General features: G+C 42.4%; 1 protein-coding gene across 1 annotated transcript in view; it reads right to left on the reverse strand.

Moving 5' to 3' along the window:
• The window catches only part of PLPP3 (phospholipid phosphatase 3), an 84077-nt gene that overhangs the window by 36561 nt on the left and 22371 nt on the right, over positions 1–25145 (reverse strand). Inside the window, exon 2 of the mRNA XM_050751893.1 lies at positions 6272–6429. Coding sequence (XP_050607850.1) covers positions 6272–6429 — 158 coding nt within the window. The remainder of the gene's footprint in view (positions 1–6271; positions 6430–25145) is intronic.

Consider the following 25145-nt stretch of genomic DNA (forward strand, 5'->3'; position numbering starts at 1 on the left):
CTCTTGCATCTATCTTTTTCTCTCTATTCCCCTTGCATGGCCACCACTGTGGTTCAGGCCTCATCCTTACCTTGATTAGAAAATTGACCAAGCTCACTTAAAATACTCTCACCAACCTCTAGCCAATTAGCCAGAGTAAAAATTCCTCAGCATTCAAGGATCTTCACAATCTTGCCACAATCTTCTTTTTTTACTGTAACCTTGTCTACTTCCTTATATTCCATTCATTCAGCCAAACAGGTCTGCTCTACATTCCCTGAAAACACTTCATTGTTTTGAAGTCTCTAACATTGCTGAAGCAACGCCTTCTGCCCAGGTCAGGTTCTCTGACGAAAATCCCACTTATGCCTTAAAGTAGAGCTCAAGTGCCAACTAGTGTCCTGGGTTAGAGTTTGGCTCTTTGACTTGAGTCTTGTACAACTGAGCTCTCTCTAAGTCTCAGTTTCCTCATCTCTAAAAATGAAGATTATGACAGTATCAGAAGCAGGGTTGTGGTGAAAATTATATGGGACAAGTGCTTGGTGAATGCTGCTGATGATGATGAAGTCTTGGCATAAGCGTTAGCCTTAAGTGCTCTTCCTCTGAACTCCCATAGCACTTTATTTAGACCTCAGACATCTGGAGCATTTGACATGTTTTGTCCTTGAAGCTCTCCCCTCCCTAGCAGCCACCACCATGCACTGCCCTGACTCTCTTCTTATTTTCAGACTAATTATTTCCTTTCCTTGAGGGTCTAATCCTATAGTCAGTCTTGTACTTGCCTTGAATTCCCTTTAAACTGTAAGATCCAAAGGCAAGATTTGTATTTTACACATCAGCTTATAGGCCAAGGTGCCTATCACAAAGCTGCTTGTTATAAGGGAGGTATCACCCTGTACCTACCTACACACAACAGGTGATCACCATCTCTTCAAACCATTGATGCACAGTCAATCTTAGGCAGTCATCTGCCCAGTGTTCTAGATGTTTTATCTTCCTCCATACATTTAGCTCTCCAAGCCCAGTAACTAAAAGCTTTTATAGCTAACTAAATAAAGAGCACTCTACTTAGCACTGACCAGAGTGGGCCGTCATTAGCATCTGTTAAAGCACTTAGGCTTGAAAGCCAGACTTAGGTTTTAATTCGTGTTCCCCCATTCACTAAGCAGAGTAACCTCAGGCTAGTCACTTCACCCTTATAAGCCTCAGTGTCCTCCCTCATTTGTCAAATGCGGTAAATAATAGCAACCTCACACAGCTGTTGAAGAGGATTTAAGATAAGACATGAGTTTCCGGTCCATTAAATAGCTCATAAATGTTATCTGATTCTCCACCCCATCCCCAACACACACTGCCCCTCACAGAAAGTATTTCTCGGCCTCCTAAGCATTATCACTTCAAATGGACAATATCATCACCTTTGTATTAGTTTTTCAAATAGTCATGAATCCCTAAGAGCTGTACCTAACTAAGGAAGAATTGCTGCTGTTCTCACTTCTTCCAGGACATGAGAGTGAGTGCGGGTGGTGGAGAAAGGGAACAAATGAAAATTTAGTGCAATCTCCATGCCTGGGTTCGTTAAATCACAAATAGATGCCCCCTCCCACTGTTCCCCCAGGGATAATAAGGTCTCAGAAGAACTCCGTAGCCATCCGATCAGGGGACAACACAGTTGAAGGATTAATGTGGCCTCTCTCTGTTGGTGGTCTTGGTAATTGCACAGATGTAGAGGATTGTAAACTGGGGGACTGGGTCTCCCACTAACGCACCACTGGGCCAGCACAACTGCACATTTTTCAGAGTTGAAAATTCGACTAGTCTTTAATGAGGAGGCAATGTTGGGGAACCTTGTTTTCTTGGCAGGGCTCTTGCAGATAAAGGGAGATGGAGGGGTGGGGAGGAACTAATGAAGTCCAGATGTGGGCAAACTGAAGCCTGATACTGAATAAACAAGTCTTGCAGGTACTAAGCTCTTCTTCTTGTCTCTCCAGCAAGAAATCTGCATGTGGTACAGAGTGTGTTCCCGTGTGCCTCCTGGAGCATAGTTGAGATTTAAAGGAAGAAAACAGGACATTTTTCCCAGCTCCGTGAATCCTCTGATATCTTTTGACCTAATGCTTTTGATTTTCTGCCCCCCGTTTATGACTTCTTCAGTGATTTTTCACAAGCATATATTGAGCACCAAGGTCTATGTCTTACACTAGCAATACCAAATCAAATCAGATCTGTTGCTCCCCCATGCAGCTAACAGGATAGCCAAGAAATAGACAAGTAAACAGACATGAGAATCAGCACAGTGACTGCAGCCACAGAGGTAAGCCCAGGGTTCTCTGTGACCTTTGGAAGGTAGGAGAGGAGACAGCTAAGGAATGCTTCCTGGAGAAATGTCTGCCTGGTGTTTATTAAGTACCTACCATGTGCCCACAGGAAAAGGCCTGGCCCCTGTCTTCCAGCAACCTATTATGTAGCTTTTTTTTTTTTTTTTTTTTTTTGATACGGAGTCTTGCCCTGTCACCCAAGCTGGAGTGCAGTGGCACGATCTCCGCTTACTGCAACATCCACCTCCTGGATTCAAGCGATTCTCCTGCCTCAGCTTCCCAAGCAGCTGGAACTACAGGCACGTGCCATGAAGCCCAGCTAATTTTGAAACTTTTAGTAGAGACCGAGTTTCACCATGTTGACCAGACTGGTCTCAGACTCCTGACTTCAAGTGATCCACCTACCTTGGTCTCCCAGAGTGCTGGGATTATAGGCATGAGCCACTGCGCTCAGCCTATGACAGTATGTATTAAAGGTGTTATTTGCTGTTCGAGGTGGGGTAGCTGCTGAGTTTCATGACCAGAGACAACATGCAGCTGGTTCACCACTGTGTCCCCAGCACCTGACACATCATAGGCACTTGATAAGTACTTGTGGAAGGAGGGTAGGCTGCAGAAGACAGCAGCAGGAATCAGAGGACTCCTGGTCTGGCCATGCCACTACTTAGTTATGAGAGACTCACTTAATATCCTTGAGCCCCGGTTGACTTAGCTGTAAGAATCAACCTCCCAGGATTACTACCAGGTGCAAAGAAGAGTGTGCACATAAAAGCCATGCTGTAAACTGTACAACACTACAGAAATATGAAGGATGATTCTCACTTATCACACACATAATATCACATGATTTGACAACCAAAACAAGCCTATAGCATTGGTGAACTATTGTGACCAATTTATAGAGAAGCAAAGTATAGCTCCAAGGGGTTCAATGGCTCTCCTGAGGTTGAAGGGTAAGTCACAGAACAAGTAAGCACGGAAGTTGGGACATGAACCTAAGTCAGATGATGCCTAAGTTTGACTTTTTCTCTAGTTAGGAATATTATTACAGAAGTCAGATTCAAGTGGGGTAGCATTTTTATGGCTAGGGAGAGAGGGGATTCATCTATGACTCAACCATACATCAATTATTAGATATTAAGACTCTGTATAAACCCCTTTTAGGGTCTGAGCGAGGCAAGCACTGAGCCCATGTATATTTAAAATGAATACTTAGCATTTCTTCCCATTTTAAATCTTTGCCCATGATGCTCTTTGTAATACAGTGCAAGACAAAACTGAGAGATAGGAGATGATATTTTACTGTTTGCTCCTAGTCTTACTGCTGCTAGAGTCATTAAGCCTTTGCAAGGCAGGGATAGGAACCATTGCTTTGTGGATTTGGAAGGAATTCCTATTATGCTATAATTCCAGAATCTGAGATACATCTGAAAAAGAGGTCAACATGACTAGGTTTTTCCATATCTCCTGCCATTGAAAGGTGTTTGCTTTCTCCATAACGCCTGATGATTTGCATCTCTAAACCACACTGGTCTCCTCCACTGCCATTCCATTCCTTTGTTGTGGAGACCATCCAAATTGCAAAGAGGAGTGAGAGTCAAGAGACCTGGGTTCTAATTAAATCACTATAAGAAAAGAGTGGGGGATGTGTAGCTAAGGCTGGGGTTCCTTTCCTTACTGTTTTTTTTTTTTTTTTTTTTTTTTTTTTTTTTTTTTTTTTTTTAGACGGAGTCTCGCTCTGTCGCCCAGGCTGGAGTGCAGTGGCCGGATCTCAGCTCACTGCAAGCTCCGCCTCCCGGGTTCACGCCATTCTCCTGCCTCAGCCTCCCAAGTAGCTGGGGCTACAGGCACCCACCACCACGCCAGGCTAGTTTTTTGTATTTTTTTAGTAGAGACGGGGTTTCACCGTGTTAGCCAGGATGGTCTCTATCTGACCTTGTGATCCACCCGTCTCGGCCTCCCAAAGTGCTGGGATTACAGGCTTGAGCCACCATGCCCGGCCTCCTTACTATATTTTTGCCAGATATAATGTTTGGCTGTCACTTCACCATTTTTTGACTCTGTTTACTCATTTAGAATAAAAATAGTTAACATTTACTGGGCATACCGTATGTGCCAAGCACTGAATTACTTTATATACATTAGTTCATTTAATTCTCAAAACCTTAGTAACTAGACATAGTATCTCCACGTAACAGATGTATTTCCGAGGCAGGGCGCCATAAAGGTAATTTGCCACATGGTCCACAGCAGATGGGTTCAGGTCTGAACCAGGGCATGTGCCTTTAACCCTGTGCTAAACTGAAAACCACAAGGATACCTAGCTCTTGGGGTTTCTTCAAGGGTGAAATGCATCCACATTGTTCAAGTGTATCTCCCATATACAGTTGCACTGGACAAGCGATAACAATTATTGCAGTAATTTCTTGGCTTATGTTTCTCTGGAACTATAGGAAAGCACTATCTAATCCATTTTGTTGCCATTGTATGGGTTGGGGAAGCAATGCTGTTGCTCATTGTATAACAAGGCCACAGCACATGACTGTTTCAAGAAAACCTGGGAGGTCAGGAAACATCGTAATTAAAATATCAACATGAAACAAGGAAAGGGCAAGCCACAGTGAAGCTCTCAAAAGCACATTTTTTCTAAGAAAAGGTGACATCCCTTAAGGAGAAAGGGACAGGCCTTGGCAAGCAGCAAGCAAAGAGCTGCTGACCTGAAGCTCTGCTTGGGGGAAGGAAAGATGGGAGGAGACACATGAACTCTAAAGAAGTTACTTTAGCATTTTCCTTTGCCCATCCTGGGGCCTGGTGAGAAAACCAGAACCATTCCCAACTAAAAGACTCTGAATGTTCCAGTGAGCCCACTGCTGCAAAGTGCAATTCCAGGTCTTATGGCATTCATTTGATTCTTACAGCGATCCCCTTGAGGGAATCCAAACAGCAATCTCGTTTTACAGATGAGGAAATTGAGGGTTAAAGAAATCAAAGATCCACCTAATTCACATAGCTAGGAGAGGCTCTGAGGAGTGTCTCTTTCCACTGCCCTGTGCCTGGGAGCAGCCCACTAGGCAAGCTGGGAATAATGCCACAGAGAGTGACGAGCATGTGACATTCCTGTCCCTGTGCTTTTCTTATCTCACCACACTCTTGGGTATAGTGGGCTCCTTTGAAGTGTTCAATTAACTGATCCTCTAACTTTCAAAAACACCTGTTCAAACCTCAGTACATGATACTGTGCAATTATTTGCCTTCCCTGACAAACACCTTTTTCAGGGAAAGCCATTCTTCCTAGAAACTGAAACCCACAACTGTCAATTTGGAGCACATGGGAAAACTAGACCTTTCATTTTTCAGTTTTTGAACACAAAGATCCTTAGTCCACCTTTAAGAAACTACTACAGTTGCCAAACGAACTGTTTTTCTTTTAAAGGCTGGAAAGAATTCTACTAGCCTCCCTTCCCCCTCCCCAAATTCAAGCTGTTGATTGTGTGCCTGGTTTATGATGTTATTAAAAAACAAAGAGGGGTCTCAAAGTTTACAACCAACCTCCAGAGTAGGCAAGTCAAAAGAAAACTACATGAAATGTGGTACCCGTAACATCAGCAGCTTACATTTGATCCAGAGTAGGCAAGATAAGCTAACTGCCTATCCCCTTGAGCAGTTCATTTGGACAGGTTAGCCTTCCTGAACTGTAAGTCTCTTTGAAATCAGCCGGGCACAGGCTGAACCCAAATTTTCTGTAGCTGTAGACTTTGAGTATGTCTTAACTCTCACATCTGTATAATGGGGGTGATAGCACTTATTTTACATTTACTGTTCTTAGGATTAACTACCTTGCTTCTTGGCTAAATACAGGCCAGAGAAAGTTGGCTTCTACTTGGTATAAATCTCTGTTGGCTCAGACATTCTGTAATATGACAACACAGGGAGAAGTCAGACAGGATCCACCACAGCAGAGTCTGGACACTTACCGCGAGGATGGCAATGACGATCCCCACGGCGCAGAGCACAGCGTCATTTATTGTCTCACCAGTTTTCAGTGGGTACTTGATGCTCTCATCATTGCAGTAAAACCCTCGGTGGTAAGGCTTGATGGTGCTTGTCTCGATGATAAGGAAGGGGAGGCCCGCTGGTCCAGGTGGAACCACAGCATATACCAGGAGAGAAAAAAAAAGGAAGGGGAAAACATCAGTGCCAAAGAGGAACCTCAAGCAAAGACCATCCTAAATATCACTGAGAGTGCTAATCTTTCCTTCCATTTGTAGAGATCTACAGCCTAGAGAGAGCTTTTGCTATGCACATCGCCGTTCCTCCTTTCCACACCCCTATGAGGAGAGAGGCATTATCCTCTTCTCTTCCCCAAGAGCTTGGAGGTAGGCAGTGAAGGAGCCAGAGCAGGGCTTTTCCCACAGTTCTACGATACCCTGCTAAAATTAAAGCCCAAATCGTAACATTTACTAATATAGCCCCAAATCTAATGATTTATGCCTCCAAGTGCATTCATTTCTTAGCTCTCAACCACTTCCCCTTTGAGAAGTTCACTAAGACTGTGCTGCCTGGGGTAGTGAAGGCCTTGGAGTCAAAAAATCTGGATGTGAACCCCAGATCCACCACTTCTTAAGTGATTTGACCTCTAGTTCCCACTCCATTTCCCTGAGTCCCAGTTTTTTCCCACAGTAAAATGAGTTGTGGTGATGACTAAAGGAGATCAATGCACACACAACCTCTAGCACAGTGCCTGGCACAAAGTAGCTGCTTCATGAATGCCATTTTCCCAGGCTTTTCTTTCACTGTTCAAAGAACTACCAATAAGAGCGAGCAGAGCTGAGCTTGGCCCTGCTGCCTGCAGACCTGGATAGAGGGCCCAGGGCACCCAGGAGCACCAAGTGGCTCTTGCAGCTGCTGCTGGTTATCAGTGACCAGTTCAGACTATTCTCTCAAAGGTCATGACAAATGGATTCCATCACCTGCCAAGAAAAGTCCCTCAAAACCCTGACTCAAAAAGCAAAGGCCCATGATAACTCTCGTTTGGATGCTACAAGAGCCTCCTAATCAGGCTCATGGCCCCCATTCCCTTCTACAGATAGCCACCAGTTTGCTTCCTGAAGGGCTTGGACCATGAGCATGTCAAAGCCTTGCTAAAGCCTCTTCAACGGCGCCCCATGACACAGGGTGAAATAAAGCCTCTAAGTATGACTTTAGGAGTTCCCATGACCTGGACATCTCTCCAGCTTCATGCTCTGCTGCTCCTCTTCAGTAAGCCTCCAAGAAACCGGTACACAGAGACTGTGGATTCATGCTGTTCTCTTAGACCAAAATACCTCTTCCTCCCAAACTACCTAACTGCAATACTAAGCTCCAGTGACACTTCGCAAAGTAAAATGACTAGCTCTTTTACAAATCTTGGAACTAGGGAAGACTACCAGAAACACGGTGGCCTTTCAGCCGGAACCGCCATCTTCCAGTAATTCACCAAAATGACGAACACAAAGGGAAAGAGGAGAGGCACCCAACAGATGTTCTCTAGGCCTTTTAGAAAATATGGAGTTGTTTCTTTGGCCATGTATATGAAAATCTGTGATAAAGGCGATGTTGTAGACATCTAAGGGAATGGGTACTGTTCTAAAAAGAATGCCCCACAAGTGTTACCATGGCTAAACTAGAAGAGTCTGCAGCGTTCCCTAGCATGCCGTTGGCATTGTTGTAAACAAACAAGTTAAGGGCAAGATTATTGCCAAGAGAATTAATGTGCCTACTGAGCACATTAAGCACTCCAAGCACTTCCTAAAAAACATGAAGGAAAATGATCAGAAAAAGAAAGAAGCCAAAGAGTTCAACTGAAGCGCCAGCCTGCTCTACCGAAAGAAGCACACTTTGTGAGAACCAATGGGAAGAAGCCTGCTGCTGGAACATATTCCTTATGAATTCATGGTATAGTAGGTGTTAAAAAAATAAAATAAATAAAAGACTTCTGGACTGTAAAAAACAAAACAAAACAGTGGCGAATACAGCCACTATTGAATGCACACTCACAATGTGTTGGGTTCTTTATATCCATTTTTGCATTGAAGTATTATTTAAGCACTATCACCCACCTTCAAGTGGAGGGAACAGAGACTCAGAGAGAATACCGAGCTCATTCAGGATCTCTTAGTCCACCTCCAAATGCTGAAATCCCTAATTTAACTTTGCAAATTGATTTCATCCAAATGTGAATTTCATTAGCTGAAAAATCCCAACATAAACAGTTGTTTAAAAGATAAAATCCCATTTTTCATGTTTTTCAAAAAGAATTAAATTCATGTCATGTTGGTTAAAGTCCCAGACCACCTCTAAAAAAAAAAAAGTACCATGAACTCCACAATTTTTCAATTACTTTGGTTCAGACCGGCAGTGATAAAAATGCTCACTTTCTAAAAAGTGTATTTATGTATCACTGTGCATAAACACATGGATTTATTTGGTTTTATTCTTTGGATTTATTTGAATTCTATGGCTATTTATTTTGTGACCCCTAACTGCTTCCTGCTAGAACAACAATTTACTTTATCAAATTCATACTGGTGCTTTGAAAAGAAAGAACAGCAACACACCACAGTATTGTGCCTGACCTTCTCAAAGTAAACACAGAGGGGCCCTGACAGGCAATAGCCATTAGGTTTTAAAACTTTGTCTCTGCAATGGAGGAGAGGGGGCAGGGAAAGGCAGTGGATAAATGTTCTGGCTTAGAAATGATCTTTAGGGTTTAGGGGCCGGGGAGAGATACCATATGGTGCCGAACCATCTTCGTGCCACTGCCTAAACATTTTGAAATGCAACCCAGTTGGCTATGAAAAGTAGCTGAGAAGCCAGCAGTATGATATTATTAATAGTCTGCTTTTAAAGTTCCACATATTGAGATTTAAAAGTTGAGCTGCAGTCGCTCTGGTGCCTAGGAGCCAAAGTGTTGCTAATAAACTCAGGAAGGGAACAGACCCCAAGTTCCCTACATTTGCACTCCACTCTTAGGCCTCCAGCTTCTATATTTAATAGTGTTCACATGATAGGCCTGTAAAGCATATGTTTCTGTGGACAATAAAACACATATAAAAGAGTTTTGGAGTTAGACAGAACTGGGTTAATGATCTCGACTCTGCTCCCTACTACTTAAGTTATTTCACGTCTCCAAAACTCCCTTTCTCATCTGTTTAATGGGAAGAATGAAATCTAACTTTAGCATGGTTGGGATTATATAAAAATTAAAGCATCCATTCATTCATTCATTCAACAAATATTTATTGAGTCTTAACTACATATATTAAGTTACAAGGAATACAAAGATGACCCAGACCCTGCCCTCAAGAAGCTTACAATCCAGTAGGGGAAGACACATATCATCAAAATCAGTTGAGAAGAAAGTCAAGGCAATAGCACTGAGTAATGTCAGCATAGAGTCCGGGGCACACTGAGGACACTCAATGAATGTTAAAAAGAGAAGGGAAGAAAGCCTCACAGAGAAGGCAGGGGAAGAAAGCCTCACAGAGAAGGCAAGGGAAGAAAATCTGGTCAGTCCTTTGCCCACTTTTAAACTGAGAACAGTCCAAATACTTTTTCCTCTTTCTTTGCCTATGGCTTGGGGAGGGTTTCCAGTTCTGATTATGTGGATGAAGACCACAAACAGACAAGAAGTTGGAGCTGAATATGTTCTGTTTATTTTCTTGAAAGGCATGGAGATGGCATTTATAAAACCCAATGGTTTTTGGTTTTTTTTTGTCTCCCCTATAAACTTGTGGTATTATTGAGGGTGATGCCAGTCAAATCTTGATTTTGATCCAGGAAGAGAGAGTAACCACAGATTTCCTTCAGTTGATGGGAAAAGCATAAACATCCCCCCAACTAGGCAACTAGTCCTTAAGAGATATAACACTGTGCCTTGCCCTTCCAGGACACAGAGAAGAGGCTGTTCTTCTCCAATGATCTTTATTTCCAATACCGTCACCATCTTTATTACCAATCACTATAGTCCCTTATCACTTCACTTCGAGAAATTTCCCAGTGCTAGACACTGGAATTCTGGAAGTGAATACATCATAGTACCTGCCCTGGAGGAGTTCACAGTGTTGTAAGACAGTCAAAAAAGCAAGAACACTGAATTATTTCTAGTGTGATGACTGACATATGCATAGAGTACAAAGGACACAAAGACCATTTTACTAGAGTCTTTCAAGGTGTCCAACAGAGGGTGGGAGACTTCAGTTAACTCTTATATAGTAGGAGGGGTTTCTAGAGTCCACAGGCTAAGTACAATCACACACACAAAAAAAATCAGTGCAGTTTAGGGATTTCAATACTGCCAGTTACAAAACTGATGGTATTAAACAAATACAATTTTAAAGTTTGCTATAGAGCTAGAAGAGATGAAGGGAATGAAGGAAAGAAAGGGGAAAACAGCACAGAGAATAATAATAGGTAACATTTACTAAACAGTTATTATGTGCCCAAACTGTCTTGAGGGTCCCCACATAAACTATTGTAGACTGACAGACCTGGCTGCCTATCATGGTCTAGGCATTGACTGGGCCAATGAAATGAAAGAGGCTAAGTTCCAACCTTCAAGTGGTCCAAAGGCTAATAGGATAAACAGTCATAAAAACTAATACATTAAGCCACCCTAAGGTTCAAAGAGATTAAAGTGACTTACCAGTCACTCTGCAAGTAAGTTATGGAGCTGAACAGGTTTCAAATGATCTGACTCTTGATTTTGGGTGCTTTCTATAAAGTGAGTCACTCTTCAGAGAAGGAAGCACCTATAAGTATTAGTAAATTAACTGAAGCTCAGCAAATCTCATGGCCTCTCATGAAAAAGGCACTGTTCAGAACAATCAAGGGAATGGCACTGGCTCAAGTTCACTGAACTTTCACTGTGTATCACACATGTGTTAGGTAACTAATTTCATCAAACTCTGAAGGCAATAGCCTGGAATTTACATTTATTTGTAATAAAAGGTGCATTACAAAATTTTTGCAAAGCATGACCAAAAATAAAAAACAAAACAAAAATATCTAGTGAGTGCAGACCGAGACCCAGACTCAAGCATTTCTCCTTCCTTTAATCAAGGATCAATTAACTTCTTATACCTCTGGGGATTTCTTGGGATGTGTAGGTTGCAGAGGAGGTGAAATATGAACTCACTGACAAACACTTAGTGGGCATAAAATCAAAGCATGAAGAAAGGCCCCTGTGTTGGGTTCAGGCCTTTGAAACTTCTCTGGCTTTGAAAAACTAACACTGGGGCAGGTTGGGTGGTTTGGGGGTGGAGTGTAAAAAAACACAGACTAAGTTTTGAGGCCCACCCATTGATAAACTCATGTGGGAAGCGTTACCCAAGTGACCTGGCCCCAAAGCCCTGCTCCCTGCAGCCACAGTTCACCTTTGCACAAAATTAAACACAGCCTCCTTCTCACAAAGTGCTTTTCAGAAAGCCCTTGGTGAGGCTAAGAAGAGAATGAGGGGAAGAGTGAGGAAGGAATCTTTGCATTTTTGCCTGATCAAAATCAGAGCACCAGGAAGGCACTTTCATGTCTCCTACATACCAAGTCCTTCATGTCCTTTTCCAGAGTTGTTCAAATTTTCCACTCGAAACAATCTATAGTCATTATAAAATACATGAAGTCCAGGATCTGCGAGAATAATAATTAAACTAACATCTGCAGAAAGCCTACACATCTACCCACAAAATAATACTGGTTGCACAAAAGTAGGCATCTGGTATAGCATAATTACTCAAATCGGGCAGCTATTAGAACTCTGTGACAAGGCCAGCTGCGGTGGCTCATTTCTGTAATCCTAGCCCTTTGGGAGGCTGAGGCAGTTGCATTGCTTGAGCTCATAAGTTCGAGACCAGCCTTGGCAACATGATGAAACTCCATCTCTACCAAAAATACAAAACTTAGCTGAGTGTGGTGGTACCTGCCTGTAGTCCCAGCTACTCAGGAGGTAAGAGGATAACCTAAGCCCAGAAGGCGGAGGTTGCAGTAAGCCAAGATTGTGCCACTGCACTCCAGCCTGAGTGACAGAGCCAGACCTTGTCTCAAAAAAAAAAAAAAAAAAAAAAAAAAGAACTCTGTACATCTTACCTACAGTATAGAGTTGTGAGTAGGCACTGTTCTACCCATCTTACAAATGGAAAAACTGAGGATCAGAAATGTTCATCAGTCCACCTAAAAGGCAGAGCTAGCAATGGTCCCAATTTGGACCAGCTATTCAAAATATAGACTGGAGACCCTGGACCTTGAAGGAGTTTAGAGTTGAGGAATTAATTAACTTAATATCCACAATAGCTATGAAATGTTGTGGGTTATTATTTTCATTTATACTCAACAGAAAACTGAGGCCAGAAGTTTCATAACTGGTACAAGGTCCCCCAAGTGAGTAAATTGGTCACTGGGTTTCGAACCCACATCTGTCTGTCTTTTGGCTCATATTTTCTTACTCTATGACCTTACTCTATGACCTGACCCTCCCTTTCTTTATAAACATATTCCCTGTTAAAATATCACTCACTGATTTTTTTAAATCACTTAAGGCCAGAATGGTCAACACAACTATTACTTAGAGGTTCAAAATACAAATATTTACATTGCTTGTAAGTGACAGGGCTTCTTTTTAAAGTAATTAATTGCTACTGGTCTTAGAAGTGTGCAAACTTTCTTTGGTTTACGATATTTGTCCAGATTTTTAGACTGGACACAATCCAGATGAGACAAAACTAAGTTTACTATGAAGGCATTTTTCTACCTTTGAAACAGGCTGCCATGAAAAACACTTGCTGTTGGCTGGTGTGAACACGCAATATTCTGGGTCTGGAGGTCTTCCTTGGCAATTGCTCATTCTTCAGTACTGGAAAGTTCAGGCCCTTTCTCCACAAAAAGAAGACTGTTGGAACCAAAAGCAACTACGTGGTAGAAATGAAGAAACCAGTGGCAGATCTAGTCCTAGTGCTCGGGTTTCCTGACCCCAAATCAAGGTCTTTAGTCCAACTCAACACACAAGTATGGCTCTTTCCTAAGTACTGGGTACCATGTTAGGTGCTGGGGAAAACAAAGGTGAGTAAAATACTGCAGTCCTTTTGAGTTCCCTGCCTTCTGAAAGTCTCAGCTTCCATGACAAAGAGAAACCTGTTTTAGTTTAACCATGGGTGTTGAAAAGAACTTTGGGTGTCCTTTCTTATTTGAAAGTGCTTACAGTGAAAACATTTTGTTTGTAAAAATAATTAACATCAGCCTCCTTAAAACCCCCAGCTCTGGCTGTTTTGGCCCTTTCAGTTGGATTTTTAAAGGGTTGCTACATTCATCTGCAAATAAAACAAACTGACCAGCAACTCATGGTTCATATCTTTAACTGAAAGAGCTCCAAACCTCTTTTTGTCATCATTATATATTTCACAAATGAGGTGTTTTATTTCTAGTGAAACACAACTACCAGAGCAAACAGGACTCATAATCCTTTTATCCCAGGTAAAGCTGAGTCACTTCCCAAGACCTCCTTCTTTTTGATCCCTCTTTAAATAAGGATGACAGTAAGTATATATTTATTGGGCACCTACTATGTGCCAGGAGCTTTGGATACATCAATTAATTCTCAAAACAATTTTCTAAATTAATTATTAGGATATAGACAAAAGATCGAAGGTCAGAGAGATTGTAATTTGTTTCAGTATCCACTCTGAGGAGAAGAGGCATAAACAAGATATGTAATAGAACGGTCTGGCTCTAGAATTCATTCAGAGATGGGACCAGTTAGCCTTTATTGCTAAGTACACATGAACTATGTCTATGCACATATTAGCAACCTAGAAAGTCAGCTACGAAACTCTTGAAAGTGTATGTTGGCCTTGGACAAGGGCAGAAACCAAGGCTCCTCTTTAGATGTTAAGATAGAACCATACAGATCCAGCCACTCTCTCTCTGCCTCATAAGCTTCCCTTATGACCCAAAGGTGTTCATTTGCAACATGGCTGCCCAGAGTTAAGACACAGCAATAGTTCCATCCATGCAAAGTATTTCTGAGTTCTTACATAAACCATCACATTTGATCTTCCTAACAACTCCATGAAGTAATGTCTTTAACATCTGAATTAAAACAACTCCTGTTTATCCTTCAAGACTTAAATATCTCACCCACAAAGGATTTACTTAGCCATGTAACCCACTCTAACAGCATTAATTGCTTCTTTATTTTTTCCAATTTAATCATGATCTTTGGAGTCAGGCAGACAAGATTTCATATTCCATTCCTATCAACTGACATGCTTGCGGTATGACCTTAACTCTGTGAACTTTATTTTTATCACTGTACAATAAGACTTGGCACATTAATTCCCAATGTAAAGAGTTGATTAGGAGGACTAAGATGTAGTTTATAAAATATGTTAGTTCTTGCTCTTATATGTGACAGGGAGCCACCAAAAGCTTTTACATGCGGGTAAAATGTGACCAGATTTCTGTCTGAAACTCATGCAAGTAGCCATGGGTCCACCAGCCACTTCCCATACGCAATCTAATCTCCAGGGAAAAGCATGCTCATGAAGTCCTATAATTCCAGGGACTTCTTGGGTAGACAAATGGGGCTTCAACAGTGGTTAGCAAGAGCCAGCACCCTGACATAGGGAAGAAATATCACAGTGGGAACCCTGCCATATATTCTCAAAAGATCACATGAGGCTGTATGGGAGGCAAGTCTATAAGGTTGAGAAAAATACATTTATTTTTATTTTTCCAGCAGTTAAACATTCATTCTTCAGCATGTGCACTCCCACCCAAGCCATGCTACCCAGATGTACACAAAACACCCCGTCCACGTGGCAGAATAAACAACCTGTGGATTGGCAGGACATCAGACACCAGGGATAGCCAAAGTCCGAGATAGTCAAAAGGCAAGACTGGAGCCAGATGCAGTGCCAAAAGCGAAGAGGTGAGCATTATGGGAGGCCTTGCAAGAACAAAATCACCCTGGTGAGCAATCCACGGGCACTCCAGGTACACCACCGAGCTACATGGCCCATGATCTAGGTCAAAGGTCACAAGCTGGCAGCCCACGGCCAAATCTGGCCTGTAGAGATGTTCCGTTTGTCCCACCCAGGGTTTAAAATGTTTTAAATTAGTTGTTAACATTTAATAACAGGCAGATAACATCCAGATTCCCAGCTTCTTAAACCAGCTCTAAAGTGTGTGGTAATGCAGGCAGTAATAACAGCGGCTGCCTTCCTGCCTGCAACATATACACATCCTCCAGGAGCCACCCACTCCTCACTGTCTCCCTGACACGCAGGCTGCCTGTGGGTTGCCATTCTCATTGAGCTTGCGCTGTCAATTTTCTTATACCTGGTCTACTTTAGTCATTCATGTTTAATTGCCTGGCTTTGTAAACATTTGACTTTATCCTTGCTGTAGAGAGTAAGAGTCCTTGGTTAATGACTCTTGGATAAACCTATGAAAACAGAAAATAACTCTTGATTCCGTACCATCTCCCATAGTAAGTAATGGCCACATTAGACATGTATATCTATGTGTATATGGTTATGTGTGTGTATGGATTTATGTGTATGTCTTAATCTTAACCAAGAGTGAGCCTCCTATCTATGTTTTCAACCATAAACCCAAAGACCATGTCAAGTCAGGGCAAGGCAGTTCATTTTTGCATTTTAGTTATGGGGAAACCGAGGCTTAGAAGCTAAGTAACTTGCCGAAGGTCATACAGTAAAATGAACAGGGATTTGAAACAAAGTCTTGCTGAACTAGAAAGCCCTTAGCAAGTTGATTCCATGAGGCTGGTGGTTAGGTCAAAATGAACACCTACCTTACTGGTCAGGTAAACAGCTTATCTTAATAAATTGCATGGTTACCCTTCAGAAGATACAGTGGACCCAACTTATAGCTCTCTATGTGATACTAAATGGGAATATCAGAGAGTTGTGTTTTTAAAAGCAATAGCTATCTAAAATCAAAACAAAAACAATCTTCTGATAGAAGCCCACTAATTCTAACAAATAAAAAATAAAAGCAAGGTGAGAAGGGAGTTAAAAATTAAAGCCCATCCGATATTTGTTGGCATCATAAATCTTACTAAAATGGAGTTAGGCACATATCAGTAATATCCTGATGAAAGTTTAGAACTGTAAGAGATCTTAATGTCATTTATTTTCATTTAATAGATGGGAATGTTGAGGGCTCCCACTGTCTAACATTGTAATTATTCCTGTCCCATAGATCTCCTGCACTAGCTAAGATCCTCAGAAAAGGGTTTATGTTATTCATCTCTGTGTTCCTGAAACAAGGAAAGATTCCTGGCATATAGTGGGAGTTCAACAAATGTGTATTGAATAAATGTATAGGAAACAAACCAAAATCTGGAAGACCTGGCTCCCTACCAAATATACTCTAGGACTTGTGGATCGTTTTCTCCCTACTTTCTAAATTTTAACCTAATGTCTCCCACATCCCAAATCCTGTTTTTTAATGCAATCCCCCAAAACAGCACAACATCCCATACCCTAATAAAGAGTAGACAATTCCATGAGGAATTATTTACAGGGAACCTAACCAGCTTCAAGTCTCAGATGGGTGGTTAGGCCGGATGGCTAAGAATAAGACACTTACCTTCAGTTTCCAGCCTTTTCCACATAATGATAATATTAGAAAATACTCTATAGGACACTCCTAGGCAAGCTGAGCAGACTGCTGCTCAGTGATTCAGCTGCCATGCCCTACCCGGCCCAGCTGCCCAAGGGCGAAGGGATCCATTTCAGCACACCCCTACCCCATTTGCTGGGATCCTCTTGGGAATTTCTGCCCTAAAGAAAGCTCCAAGTAAGGAAGAGCAAAGATCTCAAGAAAGCAACTCAGCCCTGGGTTTGAAAACCAGTTTTGCCACTGACGCTCTATGTGATCTTCAGCAAATTGCCTCATTTCTCTGAGCCTCAACTATAAAAAAAGGATGCCAATATCCACTTTGAAAAGCTGTGAGGATGAAATATCAGAAGGCAGGTAAATTTAACAAAGATGAGTTATCTTCCTTCCCGGTCCTGAAAATCTACTATCAAGCTGTTTACATGATGCCAATCAACTGGCTTGACTGGTTTCCTCACTAAGGTGGTTGGGGTAACCTGGACAGGGCTGTGTCAGCTCAGACGAGGACTGTCACTTGCATTGAGCAAGACTGGAGCCGTTCCAGGGTGCTGTGGATAGGACAACCCTCACCCTGGGAGCACACTCCCCATTCCCGGTCCTGTCAATGTTCCTTTTGTAAAACACAGAAACTTTCTTCAAATCTGACAGCTGCCACCTGCACAAATAATTCAGGGATGTAATTTTGTAACTGAATACAAACCTTGAAAGCTGAAAAGTTTGAAGTCCAAACTAATCCCTTTGACCTTCTGCCTAAACACTCACTAATCACTTTTTAATTTGTAGTTGATTTCCTCTCTATGTGCTGTCCTTACAGGCTACATTTTCGTTTTAGAAGTATCCAGGGAGTAAACGGCATTACAAAATACCCAATTGAAGTACAACTCAGACTTCTTTTCCCAGAGATCTAAGGCTTCTCCACGGCCCACTGAGTTTTCCAAATGGCAATGGGTGGCAGGAAAATGAGGGAGAAAATTTCTCCTTTGAAGGGGGAAACTCCTCACTGGGAGAATTATGAGCTACAGAAGTTAATAAGATGTGGTCTCTGCCCCCCTAAAGATGCGTGCTCTGGGAACAACCACCCACCAGGAATGTGACAAGAACTTCCACAGCGGCATTACTAAAGTGAGAGCACTGAGGACGCCCTCAGCACATGACCAGCTGGCATGCAATACCTATTTACTGACTAATCCAGTAAATGAATTTGAAATACTCCTTGTTGTCATTTGAATGCCATGTCATTTGAAGGCCAAGTGGTATAGCCAATTTAAGGCTATACCAAAAAAAAAAAAAAAAAAATCCAGAACTGAGAAGGTTTTCTTTCCAAGAAGCTGATAAAACTGCTGCTTTGTTCAGCTCTTCCAACCTTTAATGCTAAGGAAAAAAATTAGAAAAGTACTTTGAGGGAGCCCGTCTAGTTCCTAAAACAATAGATGCTGAAAAGATGCTTGCTAAAAAGGAAGCGAACTGGCAGTGAAAGATGTTAATGTTGTTAAATCCAGAAGAATTTTCTTACTTGGGGAAAAAAGGTGTCTACTTTAATCGTCACTAGGATTGTTGTAAAATGAAACAAATTGAAATCCACTGGAGTCATCCTGCTCTGCGTGGCCGTTCTTTTTGCCTACTGGGTAATGGAAGCCTCAAGTGGGCCAAGCTGGATCAGGGAAAGTAAGTCAACACGTTATTGGTTCAATGAAGACATGTCTGATATCAGTAAGACTGCACAAGCAAGTCTGGGATTCAGTAATAACTTAATGTTATTACCACCATCAGTCTTAGCTCTGCCAACCAACTACCAGTGTGATCACAGGATCACACTTCCTCGTCTGCTCTCTGGGGTTCATTTTCTTCATGTGCAAAATGAATGGGGTGGTTTTCCCAGGTGTCTTGTGGACCTTACTAATTTTAAGAATTTTCATCTTTATCTAAGGAGTGCAGAGTATTTTGTAAGCAAGAAGGTTTCATTTCCATGGCATCTTTACATGATGAAGGGCCTTCACCACCTACCTTTACCCTAGCTAGGGTAACTGAGGAGCACACAACTTTCTTTTACGTTTGTGAAGGCAGACTGGCTGAGCAGAGACCTGTGGACTTCAAAGATGCTCATTTATAAAGAACAGCTCCAGAAAACACCCCAAAATCTGCAGACCTTCAGATAAAAATTGAACGAATGTTTGGCAGCTCTTGGCTCTGTCGAAGTAGTAGGCATCAGCAAAAATGGGTGGTGGGTTAGAGAGAGGTGGGGATTAACATTAGCTACCGCTAGACACTTTCCTGGTCACTTTATTGCTGCACCTCCCTTATCCTGCCCAATGATCCTTTCCAGGTAAGGAGTATGAGCTTGATTTTACAAAGACTGGAAATGAAGAACAGTGATCAGGCCACAGAGAAGTAGGCCAGAAAAGGACGCTGGGTCTGGCTGACTTTCCATGGAACTGTGAAGCCACCAGATATTCTATCTTTAGGTGCTTTTCACTGGCGCTAAGGAGGAGAGCCACTCACAAACTGGGCAGCTGCTTCCTGTAAACAGAAATCCAGGTACTCCGGGACCATCCTCAGTTGCTCCTGCAGCGCTGCCCCTTCCCCCACCAGAATGGGAATAACAAAATGTAAGGCATTCGGATACACTGGGAGAACTGGCTACAGTAAACAACTCCTAGGTGGTTTGCTATAGGAACCCTATTGTTCCAGAGGGAGGCTCTTTTGCCAGAACGCTCCAGGAAGCCACTGCTGGGTAATGCATTTTTCAGCTGTTGAGAGAAAAGGGTAGTTCCAGGGATGTTTCTTCAATGGTTCTGGAAGCCAGGCCCTTAATCCTTGCAAAGCAGCAAGGAGCCAGCTTCTCTCAGAGGGACAGAATGTCTAGAGTCCCTCTTCCAAATCAAAACATCAAAACTCCCCAGCTTCCCCTTTACAACTTCTCAAAATGTGTGAATCAGGCAGAGGGGAGGAAGAGGGTTGCGAAGCCCAAGTGGGGTTCAGGCCTTCTCTATGCCCCTCCTTCCCTCATAACCCTGCCCACCTGACCCCTCTATTGCAGTAAATTACAAAGCCCCCACTGTTCTCTCTGCCCATCCTCCTCCTCCCACCCACCCCCACACATACACTTTTTTAAAGGGCGAAATGCCAAATAACATTATTCCCCTTCACCATGGTATTGCCATGAGAGCTGCCTGGTATGTTTGCCTGAGAAATGGAAGGTTTTCATGGAAATATCAGCTTCCACAACAGCTCCCCATTTGTAGAAGTGGCCTTGAAAAGAAGTGGAAGAATCCCCAACTGGAATCTAATTGAAAGGACAAGAGGGGAGAGCAAGGCCCCCGGAATTGTTCAAAGGCCTGAGGAATACTTGACTGTGGCTTTGGGAACCCATAGGCCTTTGCGTGCTCTGGCAAAGCCCTGCTCTCCACCCTCCCTCCCTGTCCTACTGCACAATGTTGCACTCTGTCGTGGGTAGCCTCACCTCAAAATGGAAACTCTATAATATTAATGTGAGGGGGAGGGAAGCATTTACAGTATATATATATATTATGCACAGATGTACACAGGTATCCCTGCACACAACGTGAACTGCAGAAAACCATTTCACAGCCCATATCAACCGAACACCAGAGAAATCAAAAATGGCTTTCCGGGTTTGGTGGTGGTGTGCAATTAGCAGACCTAGATACAAGTCCCTCCCTTCCACCTCTGCCAAGTCATGGTGGTGTGACACTTGATTAGTGAATTCTCAGGACCTTAGTTTGCTTGTCTTCAAGACAGGTCCTGCAGTCTAGAAGGGCTGACATGAGGATGGCAGAAGAGATGGCGTGGTAAGCAGCCTGCCTCGGAACAGGTGCACAGGCATGTTTCCTCCTCCCCTTCCCACTCAAGGCACGAAGGGGAAGGAGAAGATGCCTGGGAATAGGACAGGATCCGTGAGAAACAATCTCTCCTATCATACCCCAAGTACTGCTGAGAGCAAATGGCATATGTGAGCTCCTACTTGTCCATCAAGATGACAGAATGGGTCTTGGGGAATTAATTATTCAACAAACTTGCCCTTCACAAATCCCATCCAAAGAAATGGTTTGATGCCTTTCAGTGCACTGACTATACAAAATACTGAAAGACCAGTGCACTTCAAAAGCCTCACAAAACCCAGGCCGGGGTTTGGCAGGAGTTCCTCAGCCACTGGGTTTTTCTGTGTGTGGTTTATAATAACATGCAAACCCGATGCCAAGTCCTAATCTATTAAGGGACTGCCAATTAGCAGAAGGCTTAGAGCTGCAGGTTTGAGAACTGGGGAGCAGGTCTAATTAGGCTTGCAAATCATTTCTCTCCATAGCCCCTCGCATCTGACACAAGGTATTACTGGCTGACTGTTCCGGATATGTTCTTTCTATATTCCTATGCACACCGGTTTTTGTTTGTTTGTTTTAAGGTTCCAGACCTGAAGGCTAAGGCATATTTTCATGTCTGCCTCCTAAATGTAAAATTGGGGATTGAACAAGTTTATCCTCTGGACAGTGATTTTCAGATTTAGCCATTCACCATCAGAGGCACTTATGAGAAAAAAAAAAAAAGAGAGAGAAAGAAAGATAGATAGATTGATTCCAGGCCCTGCCTAGACCTACTTGACCAGAATTTCAGGGGAAAGGCGTGAGAATTCTGATTTTTAATAAGACCTCCAAGTGATTTTATCCCAAGGTGATTTGGGAATCACTACTCTAACACTTCGAAGTTTCATTTTTAAATAAAAGGGCTTTAAAAAAATTGATATATAATTTACATAACATGCAATTTATATATGCATATACCAAGTCAACACAATTTTAAACCACGCTGAATATACAATGTTTACTGAGCACCTTATTGTGTTCCAGGAGTGGGAAATACTGAGATGAGTGAAACAGGGTTTCTGCCCTCAGAGAGCTCCTGGTTCTCATAGAAAAATTGATCTTTCCTCTACAGGGACCCTGTGAAGACTCAAACCTGCAGTTCTCCTCTCCCTTTCTCATCAGCCTAGTTGGGAACTCAGCTTTCCAATATCTTTCCCGGGACAACTTTAAGAAAGAAACAGGATGATTTCAGATGCTAAACCTCAACAGCCTATCTTAGAAGAGGAGAAAAGCCTGAGAAAATATGCGCCTCAGGACTGCCTAAAGACAAAAACTGGAAGAGGGGAGTAAAATGCAGAGGCCCTCTGTGCAGCAGAAAAAGTCCTGGGCTGGGGGTGTCAGGAGCTCGAGGTTGGATTCTTCTGTGAAAGAAGAAAGTCCCTTTTCGTCGCTGAGCCTCTATTAAAGAGAAGAGGCTGGACTCGCTGGTCATGTCCCAAAGCAAATTCAACATGGACATTTTACCCTAGGGCCTTCATCAGAGTTTACTGTTACGTTTTACCAGGGAGATGTGCAACCCAGAAGAACTTGGGTTCTTCAGAGCATTCTCTAAGAAATGCTGGTCTAAATAACCTCTAATCAGCCCTAAAAATATGATTCGTGTGTGGCTTTCAAACAAGACTGATTTCCAAGCTGCAGGGCCAGGGTTTAATAACTATCCTCTCCACAGTCCTGGATATCCCAGCAGGGACTCAAAATATGACTGTGTGGGGAAGGGAGTGGCATGGCAAGGCTGTGTTTTAGAAAGCACACCCTGCTGGCCAGCCATGTGGAAGATAAACTGGGGTATGGAAGCTTTAGTTAGCTGGCTCTTGCTAACCCAGGTGTGACCAACCACCTTCCCAAGGAAAAGCCTTCTGCACTTTGAGACACATCCCATCCTTCCTGAGTAAGATGCATTAAGGCCTCTCACAGCCATGATACCACACCAGGTCCTGGACAGCACAGCTCAAATAAACACTGCCTGCTCTCCAAGAGCATCTGGGACTGGTTGCCTCTTTCCTTTAAACACCTTTCTGAAACTCATTGCTGGAGTTTCCCTACATAGACTCCCTCAGGTTATCTTAACACATATATTCAGAACCACACCTAAGACTAAATTCGAACTAAATAGCAAGAGGAGGGCAATCTATCCGCTGGCAACTGACATACAATGGCAAACAGTAGCACATATACAGCTGTGTATGTGGATTTTGGCGTCAGATACACTTGGGTCCTAATTTTAACCTAAAACAAGTCGATTAACCTCTCACAGTGATGTGGGAGGAATGAAATAGCGTGTGCAAAGAAGGTTCATACAATGCCTGGCACACAGAAAATGCCAGTAAATGTTACTCTTATGAATATGGAATGGTGTGCCTTCCGTAAGAAGGAAAGAGACAAGCGCTGTCTTGGCCCATAAAGAGATCCATTATTTATTTTACATATTGACCATGTATTATGAAAGTCGCCAAGCCTTTGGCTTTCTCCCCCCACTTTGGCTTTTTTTTTGAGACTCGAGTGGGTGATTGAGAATATGGATAGCAGAAAAAGCACAGGCTTTGGGGCCAAATAGATTTGTGTTTAAAGCTTAGAGCTTAGATCTACCTCTTTTTAGTCCTGTGACATTAAGCAGGCTGCTAACCTCTCTAGGGCATCTGTAAAATGGGCCAGAACCAATCTTGACGGGTTACTGTGAAGTTTAGAAATACAGCGCCATATATAAAGTGTACTCAACCCAAGCAAAGTATTGTTATTTTTCATGGTCTTCTCTACAAAATACATCAGAATAAAGAAAGATGACTAGGGTAGCTCTTTGTCTCTGTATAAGAGTATTTCCCTCCCTTTAAAGCAGGCAAGGGCAACAGGCTATGTAGAGTTTTAAGGATACCAATGTCTTTTCAATGTTCCATTATTTCCAGCTAAAGGAAAATACTGGGGAGTTTCTTAGCACTCCACACTGGTTTAAATAAAATGTGTCCTGGAACTTCCCAAGTTCACTTCACACTCATAGTCAATCCCTATCTCTGTTCCACAGTATTTTTCACTCTCCCTTCATTCATTTTTTTCCCAATAAATATTTATGAAGCACCTACAATGAACAGAGCACAGACTTAGGAGCAATGGGGTATATGTGGTGATCACAGTCCAAATGCTATTTTGTATTCATGTGAGGAAATTAAGAAAAGGAGTTGTAATTTGCCAAATGATACTTAGTGAAAAGGGACAGAGGTGACCATGCCCTGCACAATTCCAAGGAACACCACTCACAGGCTTCAATCTCAGGGCTGAAACCAATGCTGTTGCCATTTCCACTCCTCCATCATGGAAGCAGCTGAACTGGCCCCATCCAATCCCTCCTGATTAGCAACTTCCCGAGGGGCTTTTATCTGTCCTGTGCACATGGACACCATAAGGACCATGGGCTGGCTGGTTACATTAGCTCGTTATTGTTATACTGGTTCTGGCCTTCCCTAGTGCCTATTGGGGTGTGTGTGCAATTTGCCATAATCACTTATGCAGGAGAAGGAAGGCCAAACACTAAAAAAAACAAAAAACAAACAAACAAAAAACTACCAAAAACAAACAACGACAACAAAAAACACCCAAAAACCCAAGATGAAGTAACAAGAGAAAAATCAATGATAAGTATCCAATACTGGCTACTTTTACTATGGAATGTGGTCCAATTACCAGGGATTTATTGGCATGCCAGTTAGCCTCTAGGTCACTGTGTCCCTGAATGAAACAATTTGTGAAACATGCTTAACAAGGGCCATCATGCTTGGCTAATTTTTAAATTTTTTGTAGAAACAAGGTCTCACTATGTTGCCAAGGCTGATCTTAAACTCCTAAGCTCAAGCAAACCTCCTGCCTCAGTCTCCCAAATCACTGGGGATTACAGGTGTGAGCCACATACTTTAATTTCAATAAAAAGTTTTAGGTAAGTCTAGTGGGTTTGCCTAACCTGCTTTTTAAATAACATGATGATGTAGGCTTCAACTGGCCAAACTTACTTAAATTTAGCAGTTAATAACCATCAAACAGTCTCACACTAATCAAATTCAGATCAAGGAAGACATTTTTTCCCCCTTGGTTCACAGTATTTTCTATTCATGAGTAGGAAACAGGATGTGATGAAAATGTACCATTTTAGAGTTAGGCCTAAATTCAAATCAAACTACTTGGCTTGGGCTTCAATTTCCTCACATATAATTTGAGGGGTAGAGAGAAGAGTTAAGTTTAAAGGTAAATTGTGCCCTCTCCTACCAAATTCATGTTGAAATGGTAACCCCCAGCACCTCAGAGTACAAACTTATTT

The sequence above is a fragment of the Macaca thibetana genome, chromosome 1, assembly GCF_024542745.1.
Source record: "Macaca thibetana thibetana isolate TM-01 chromosome 1, ASM2454274v1, whole genome shotgun sequence".
In the NCBI taxonomy this organism is placed as follows: Eukaryota; Metazoa; Chordata; class Mammalia; order Primates; family Cercopithecidae; genus Macaca; species Macaca thibetana.